Consider the following 9,749-nt stretch of genomic DNA (forward strand, 5'->3'; position numbering starts at 1 on the left):
TGTAGCAACAAAATCAAGAAATAGTTAATATGACGCTTTTTCAAATGCTTGAAAAAGTTAAGTAAAATAACTGAGATAAAATTAAAAATTACCTCAAATACCGAAAGACATAAAAATTGTTCCAAAAGCTGAAATCAAATAAAATAAAAATTCCTGAATCACAAAAATTATGTCGACTACATGAAAGACTTGATAAATGACTGCAAACCCCTGAAAAGATGAAAAATTAATTTTAATCCCTTAAAATAAAATGCTGTTATAAAGCCTGGAATAAAATTAAAAAAATACTTCAAATTTCCGAAAGTTACAAAAACTACTTTTAACGCCTGGAAAACGTATAAAGTCATTATAAAAGGAATTAATCGAAAAATTATTTCAAATGCTAGGAAGACTAAAAAATTATTCCAAACGCCGAAATCAAATAAAATTTAAACTCTCTGAATCTTAAAAATTAAGTCCAATGCCCTAAAGACATGAAAAATGATTCTAAACTCCCAGAAAAATTATTAAAAAAAATTCTTAATGTCTTGAAAATATAATAAACTAAATGTTGTTAAACCTTTAATAAAATTAAAAAAAGGCTGAAAAATATGACGTTATTTCAGATACTTGGAACACGAAATATATTACATAAAATGCATGGAATAAAATTAAAAATTACGAAATCAGATAAATGTTTCTAAGTCCAAAAGATAGAATTAATTCAAATACCAAGAAAATTATGGAAAAAATATTTTCAACGCCTGGAACAAAAATGGAAGTTGTTCAAAAATGTGGAACAAGGAGAAATGACTTTAGTTGTCTGAAAATTGTCAAAAATTACTTCGAAATGCCTGCAATAAGATTGTTCGAAGGAATTTATTTGGAACACTGACAGACAAATCCACTACAGTATTTATTGTTGAACAACCCGACTACCGTATTTTACATGTTAAAAAAAAAATAAAAAAAAAAAACATTATAAAGTACAATATCAAAACACTAATAATTAACCAGAAAGAAACTCTACACTTGTAAGACACCTGTTAAATTTATCTTTGCCTAAGCTACCCAGGTATAATGTACTAACTCAGGAGAAACAACCCTATTTAATATTTTATGTAAATATATAATATCCGGCTAGTTTTCTTCCATTTTCGAAAGTTAATGTTTTGAAATTAATTCTTATATCTTCTATATTATTAGTAACTTTAAAATTGTGCTTGTAAGATAAACTTTTCATAAATTTAAGTTGGAATAAATAGGACTTCATAAAGCTGAGGCAAAATTTAATCTACTCTAGACAAATGCATACATATATGATTTAGCATTTTCCAAATACTTAGATTGTCTGTTAATGAATCCAATCATTTGTAAGCATTGGAATCATTGGAATCATTTGAAAGCATGGAACCAAGTAATTAACATGTTTATCAAATAACAATTTATCATCAAGGATTATACGGGGTATCTTGTAAAAAAGATACAATAGCATTTACCTACATTTATTAAAAGTGACCTGAAAGTTTCACCCCCTACTTTGAAGATGATTAGATCAGCTAATGGTTCATTTTATTTAACTTTTTATAAATAATATTTTAAGAGAATTGTAACAATCAACATGAAAAAAAGAACTTTGAAGCAATTGTTCCAGAGTCATGAATAACTATGATATTAAGAATGTTGAGTGTGAATTTATGAAGTATCTTTGGTTTATAAAGAAGGGTGCTTTTCTTGTAAAACGATTAGATAATACCTTAATGGATTTATTGTGATATCTTGATAAAAAAGCATAGAAATACTTAAAATTAAATTAATGACTTAATTCGTAACAAAATAGATTGGCCTTTTAAATTAGGCTAGACTTTTAACTTTGTTCATTGTTTTAGATCTAGTTTGGTCTTGTTAACTAATAGGATGTTCTTTAATTTCATAAAGTTTTCTTTTATAATTTTTCCTGTAATTGGGTGAACTCGCTATAAACTATTACAGCCATATACAAAAGGCAAAAAGCATTTTACTGTTATAAATGGGAAAAGTAGTGAAGAACGAGATCTAGATGTTGGTGTTGGTCAGTATCTCTTAGATGTAGGAAGCCTTAAATATCTACTAATCAAAATACCTACTGTTTGCTGGTGACACTGTTTTGACATGTTATGCTGAAAATGAGGATGAAATAGGAAGAGCTATTAATGATGACTTAAATATTGAAAAGACAGAGTACAATATCTATACTAAAAAAGGAAAATTTAACATAGAGCCCGAAATTAAAGTGAATAATATTCGCTCTGAAAAGAGTCGAGGAATACATTTATCTAGGTTTGATCAAATTAAGTTGGTAAACTTATATAAATAGGGTCAATTCATCAATTAAATTCAGAGGCTAAATATATGCTTTATATCAGTTTTATTGAATATCATATATAATACCTAACTTCTTGTGGGGCTAACACAAGTATGTATTTGTTCAACTATACACAATTCAAAATAAGGCACCAAAGGCCATATTCTCAATAAATGCATCTATCAAAATGCTTGAACATGAAAAACTTACATACAAAATAAAATATAACACTATAAAAAATTATGTTGAACTTAAGCAAAATGATGAAGTTCCCAGTTATAATACTGCCCGAACAATAGATAGTGTGAGTTTTTTTCACAAAAGTGTTTAAAGTGTATAATTTAATTTTTAGAACTCTGCTAAGTGGCGATCAAAAAAATGATTTTATAAGCCTCAAAAAGTACCTAAACTAAAAAAGTTAAATAAATAAGTACACTTAAAAGAAGATAATAAAATATATGAGACTGAAGTTTTAAGTAATATTAAGCCCTGTATAATATTTCATTTAAAATTTACTTTTTTTTTGAACGACGCCAAAAAAATGGAAGAGAGAGTCGATCATATGATCATTAGAACATGTCTGTCAACCAGCAAACTGTTTTTTAATCGATCATAGAATAAACGTTTTAAAACTATAATAAAATTATAAAAACTAAATCATCGTTTTGTCATTTAACAAGTTATCATCGTATGTAAGTTATGTGAGAGGACAGGTGGTCCTTCCAAGCCCAGGGAAGCTAACTGTTGTCGTGCACGTATAAAACTACCCGTTTTAAGGCCTCGACTATCGTTAAAGGGAAATAAAACTAAATAATTAGCTTCATAACCACTTTACTTGTTATAAGCCGTAAAAAATCTACTAAATATAAAAAGGCGACAAATCTACTAAATATCGGTAAAACATTTATAGAAAATATCGGCGTAAATCCGAAAATTACCAAAATTAAATCTTATCAATCGGAGCCCGTTTTTCCGAGCGGTCGTTCTTACATAGCGCGTGAAGTGACTGACTTGACTTGACTGACAGCCGGCCCTCGCCGTCTAAAATTGAATCAACAGTGAACAGTGTCGCCGTCTGAGAAAACCATTCATATTAATGTGAAATATATAAGTCAGTGTCGCCGACACTAACACTCCGTAAATAAATGTTCTTCATATAGGTATAAAATGATATAGTATTGTAAATTTGTTAGGAATGGATTACAGTCTTTATTAGGTTTGGGATGTAAAATTGAATGTTGGAAAAAGAACAATTTTTTTAAATAAAAACTCATCTAAATGATAACAGCATCTAGGCCACATTTAAATTTCACAAAATTAATCAAATAAGTGTAAGAAAATAACAAACATATCTTACCGTAGGTGGTGTCCAAAAACGAACCCTGGAACGGCGGTATTGTGGGTGTAAACTCATTCGGGTTCGGTGGAGCTAACGCACATATCGTCCTAAAATCGAATCCGAAACCGAAACAAAAGTGGCCACTAGGACCGGTGCCAAGGGTGGTTGGTGTGTCCGGACGAACTGAAGAAGCCGTAAAGAACTTTTTAAAGCACGTATGTTTAAACAAACTTGCTTCTCTGATTGTTTTCAATTAATCACCCATTACACATCATACAGGCCCATGAAAACCGCGAAGATGAAGAATTCCTAGCCTTAGTAGACCAAGTACATTGCAAAAATATCAACGGTCATTTTTACCGAGGTTACTCAGTACTCACCGATGAACCTTTAGAAGAAGTTTCAGCCGTAGGTGCCGATCCACGTCCGATTTGCTTCGTGTTTTCGGGCATGGGTTCCCAATGGGCCGGCATGGCCAAGGATCTTATGAAACTCGACGTGTTTAAACAGTCCATTGACAGATGCGCGGCTGCATTGAAACCCCACGGAGTGAACTTGGAAGATATCATCGTCAATGGAACTAATCAGACTTTCGATAACGTTTTGAATTCTTTTGTGTCGATTGCGGCCATGCAAGTTGCTTTAACTGACGTCCTGAAAGCTGTGAATATCGAGCCTGATTTTATTGTGGGGCATTCTGTAGGCGAAGTTGGTAAGTATTTGTTATATGGGTAAATTATTAATGTAATTATTTTTTTATCAATTGATTTGACATAATGACCTTGTATCACTTTTTTAAGTAACTCAATGGTTGAGAAACAAAAAGCTTAAGGTAAAAAAGAGTATAATAAAATGACAGGGAATGTATTAAACTTTTTATTTCCCAAATAAAGTGAGGAAGACATTGTATTTCTGTATAATTAAAATGAATGTCCTCTCCTATTTTATTGCACAATAAAAGAAATTCCCTTAAATACAGGAAACACCGCAGCCAGTTCGTTATTTGTTTTTGTCTGGCTGCGAGCATTTACTTATAAAATTGACAGTAATTTTTTTCTATAAAATGAATTATGAAGGTACAATCGAGTGAAAATGCTAGTTTTAGTTTTTCTAAAACATGTCGAAAACAAAACAAAGGCTTATTAGGTAGACACGTAATTCTAATTATTTAATTTAAATTTATGCCATTTGTGCACCCGGAGTACAAAGCCACAAAAGTTCATAATTTAGCAGGTGTTTGACCATCATATTAAGTTGGTGGAATTAGTAATTGTATATCCCTGTAAATTAATTAATTTAAGTACAAGGCACATACAGAAGTAAAAAAAGGTGGCGCCTAGTATTATCGGAAAGTAAAAAAAATTAGTTTTTTCCCACATTTTTGGGCCTAAAAACCATCTTAATTTAAACCAGAGGGAAGAACGTTAATTGGAACAAATGAGAGAGAAAAAGAAAGAATAGCTAGATTTACACCGAAAAAGCAACTTTACCTGATATCATTTCACTGCTTTTGCCTCAGACTTAATTCAACCCCTAAATGCAAACTATGATGAAGACTATTAATTTGAACAAATCAGAACAAAGAGAAAAAGGAGTAAAAATATTAATACTGACGGAACAGTTCCTTATGATATTGAAACTAACGGAGATAATGAGAGTCTGCTGGATTTAATTATAGGCTTCTTGAAGAGCCTTCAAAGAGTTCTAAAGGTTCTGTGAGAGCAAAAAAGCCAAAAAGAGACAACATTAAGTAGCAAAATTGGGTCTGGTAAAATTATTGCTTGTACTGAAGCTTTCACTAAAAAGTTGATTAAGGACCACTAGGAATAAGCAGGCTGACTCCAATACCTATTGATGATTTACCTTACGAGAATCCTAAAAACCTTCAAAAGTTAGAAAAAAAAACGAAAGAAGAAAAAGTAAGTACACATTATAAGAACAAGTCAAAGTTACTCAAGTTTGCACTCCAAATTTTCCGCTTTAGCTAAAATATCTTGGAGAGGCTTTCGAGGATCCTTATGTCCCAAAGATGCAAAAACCCTAGATAAAAGGAATTATTAAACTATCACAATACGAATACTGAAAGCTAAAGCACCTGATCGCACTAAAAACTTCAAGCTGATTAAAGGAAATAATAAAGAATGTTCGAAAGAAGTACGGAGTACTAAAACTAGATATAAATATATAATATTCGAATTAACTGCAGTGTCTCCTATATCCAGAATAAATGTTATGTTATTACCAAATTACAGAGACGATCTTGGCAGAAATGGAAGCTTATATCCCTTTTTCTACTAAATGCGGATCAAACAACAAGCAATGGTTCAACCTGAATTGCAAAAAGGCAGTAAACACTAAAAACGCAGCATATCGCAAATGGCGTCAACATCCTTCCATCGACAATCGGAGGAACTTTTTAGCCTCCAGTCATAGCTGCAAGCGAATTATTGATGAATGCAAAGAGAGTCACAACAACAGAATCAAAAACAAACTGCTAAACTGCCCAAATGGAACAAGATCTTTCTGGTCGGTATCGAAAGCCGTTAGTCAAGGATTTGCTAAGTCGGCCTTGCCACCCCTAACAGCAGATGATGGTTCTATCGCGGTAACAGCAAGGGAAAAAGCCAACTTACTGGGTAAACTCTTCGCGTCCAATTCTACTCTGCACTCGCAAGGCAAAACACCGCCATATTTGCCAAGGGTGAATTCATCGATGGGAGAAATTTCGTTTCCCCAACGAATTATAAATAAAATTCTTAAAAGCGTAGATACCAACAAAGCTTCTGGACCCGATGGAATTCCAGCCCTAATACTAAAACGTTGTGCAGACGAATTGACTCCTCCCTTATGTAGACTGTTTACGGCATCGTATAAGCAGGGCCAATTTCCAACAAGCTGGAAAACTGCTCGAGTGCAAGCTGTACCCAAAAAAGGTAAGAAGACGATGCCCTCCAATTACTGCCCGATTGCACTAGTTCCAGTAATATCGAAGATTATGGAGAAAGCTGTCAACCAACAACTGTTAAGATATCTGGAATCATCTGGACTAATCAGCGATCATCAATACGGCTTCCGAAAGCTTAGATCCACCAGCGATCTTCTGGCCTACGTCACACACTTGTGGACGGAGGCCATGGAGAAGCACGGCGAGTCCCGCTCAGTCGCTCTTGACATTTCCAAGGCATTTGACAGAGTGTGGCATGAGGGGCTACTAACCAAGTTCTCCTCAATCGGCATACAAAACTCATTATTGAATTGGATCAAAAGTTTTATTGAACAACGAACAATCCAAGTAGCCGTCGATGGATACCTCTCCGACAAATTTAACATTAACGCTGGAGTCCCTCAAGGATGCATTCTATGCACCCTTTTCTTGGTATATATCAACGATTTGCTAGGAACCACTGTCAATCCAATCTACAGCTTTGCGGACGATAGCACACTTATTTCCACATTTAAGTCCGCCAAACCAACGACAGCCGCAAGTTCTCAGAATCTTAGGCAGCAACAAGTAGCTTCAACCAATAACGATATTAGAGCAATCTTGGAGTGGGGCGATAACAATTTGGTCAATTTTAACGCTAAAAAAACGCAGGCTGCAGTATTTACGATGAAGACTAACCTTGGTGGCCCGGAGCTGGTTATGGCAGGGAAAAAATTGCCAATGAAATCATCTTTACATCTTCTAGGAGTCGAGGTCATCAACAGTGTGTCCTGGCATGACCACGTTGCCGAGGTCGCCAGGGCGGCTTCCAAAAAACTCGAAGTGCTTTTCAAAACGAAAAAACTGTATACACCAGAACAGCTGCTGACTCTTTATAAGGCTCAAATACGCCCTTCCCTCGAGTATTGCTCGCATGTCTGGAGCTCTGCACCCAAGCATAGTATAAACCTGCTGGATTCTATACAGAAGAGAGCTATTCGTCTTATCGACAAACCAGAACTGACAAAGAGTCTGGATAGTCTGGAGCACAGGAGAAAGGTGGTCGATCTCTGTTTATTCTACCGTTATTATCATGGTAAGTGCTCCTCTGAGCTGGCAGGCCTGATTCCACCCAGGGCTGTTCCGGCAAGAAGGACGCGTCTAGCAGTTGCGGCTCATCAACATCGAGTCCACCTGCCTACCCCAAGGACATCGCTGTATCGGGACTCATTCATCTGGAGAACATCTTCTTTGTGGAACGGACTTCCACCTCACATATTTCCCGACGCATACAACCTACAGCAATTCAAGATAAATGCCCACAAATATCTTCGCGCAAGCACCACTCCAAGAGTGCTCTTGTGCTTGTGTTTACGATAAAAAAAAAAAAAAAAAAAGGTATAGAGTAGACCACCAATACACAACTTTATTTAAAAATACATCTGATAAAGCAACTTGGGCGAATGATAATGAGGAAATACATCGAATACATAGAAATGTCTTTAAATTAATTTTAGCGCAACAAGAAATAAACCGGGCAGTGCTGTATAATAAACTAATTTTTTTTTTCTAATTTTAAGGTTGCGCTTACGCTGACGGAACCTTGACGGCGGAACAAGCCGTTTTGGCCGCATATAGTAGAGGCCGTGCGATTCTCGAAAGTAAACTGGCTCCAGGAGCTATGGCCGCCACTGGTCTCACTTGGGAGGAAGCTAAGAGTAAATGTCCTGCCGATGTGGTACCTGCGTGCCATAATAGCGAAGATTCTGTTACTGTTTCTGGACCTCCGGCTGCTATTGATAAGGTAAATTGTTTTTTAAGGTTTGGAGTATATCAAATACCAGATATATACGGAATTATTTATAGATGAGAGGTTTCTAAAAAATACAACTACAGGTTGAAAGCACGTTTTTTTTTATTTTCAATATCAGTTGGTAATTAGCGATTTGTCTCTAGGAATTGAGGACCGTTTTTTTAAAACTCGATAAGTACATTTTTATCGAAAATGAGTTATATATCGATTCCGGATGAAAATTCAATGCCGGATCAACTGCTGGCATCAGATACACGATAGCTAGATATATGAAAAAGTTATAGTATAGAGTATAGACAATACCTAGAGTTTTTTTGAAACTCGATGGTTTACTTAAAAACTCGATAGGTAATTAGCCAAATATTTTTATTAAAAAATTCAGTTTGTTATTTTGGTGCTATCGTGCTTTTGTTTTTACGTGTAAATAACTGGTAGGTCAAAAAGTTATTCTTCATCCTTTATTAATTTATTATTTATTCTAGAAGTTGACTTATGTTTTAGGTGCAAGTAAAGATTGGCTGAGAAGGGAGTCGTATACAAAACAAATCAATCAAGATATTATCAAAGCTGTAAAGAAGGACATAGGCAGACTTAAGAGCAAAAGTATTTTTCAAACAATTGAATTTTTTTAAGGAAAGCATCTTAAAGCAAGTTTGTTTTGATTTCCAACAAAACCAGTCTTTGACAAAAATGTCTGAAGGCAAAGTTGTTTTTTAGTCATGACAAGTTTGGCTTTATAAGTTTAGCTTTTACATTTGGTTGGAGACGCAGGCAGGTCGGGGACGTAACCAAATAGCTTCTCGACTGTTACATTATATTAGCAAGATAGAAACTAGATTATTTGATAAAGGCAAAAATCAGATAACCTTGGAGTTATTTTCAGACTCTTGCAACTCCCAAAACAAGGATAGCATAATGATGGCTGTTCTTATTAGCTTTTTGGAAAGGTCTAAGGTGTTTAATGAAATTCGTAATTTTTTCCCTATAACGTGTTACAGTTTTATGGCCACCGATAGGGTTTTTGGGAGAGTTGAAACACAATATCGAAAACAAGAAGAGATTATATTGAATCTGTTGAAATATTGACATTTTGAATGTTTGGGGAAAATACTGGAATACATTTGATTATAAGTCGATAGCGCACAATATATTGAAGAAAAAACTGCCTTTTGAAATAACTGAAGTTCGTATTTTAATGTACCAGAAAATAAATTACTTAATCATTTGTAAAGTTCGTACCACTTATACAGAACCTGACATAGAAGTAAGAATTTAAAAAAAAGGAATCAAACATGCCAAGTCAAATATCGACATCAAAACTGATTCTAGCAGTTAACCACGTTAGCGACCT

At 34.4% G+C, this 9,749-nt stretch overlaps 1 protein-coding gene across 1 annotated transcript in view; it reads left to right on the forward strand.

Moving 5' to 3' along the window:
- The window catches only part of LOC126740024 (fatty acid synthase), a 37,699-nt gene that overhangs the window by 10,274 nt on the left and 17,676 nt on the right, over positions 1 to 9,749 (forward strand). The window contains exons 5-7 of the mRNA XM_050445904.1: positions 3,686 to 3,877; positions 3,942 to 4,374; positions 8,166 to 8,389. Of these exons, the coding sequence (XP_050301861.1) occupies positions 3,686 to 3,877; positions 3,942 to 4,374; positions 8,166 to 8,389 (849 nt within the window). The remainder of the gene's footprint in view (positions 1 to 3,685; positions 3,878 to 3,941; positions 4,375 to 8,165; positions 8,390 to 9,749) is intronic.

This window comes from Anthonomus grandis, chromosome 8 (assembly GCF_022605725.1).
Source record: "Anthonomus grandis grandis chromosome 8, icAntGran1.3, whole genome shotgun sequence".
NCBI lineage: Eukaryota > Metazoa > Arthropoda > Insecta > Coleoptera > Curculionidae > Anthonomus > Anthonomus grandis.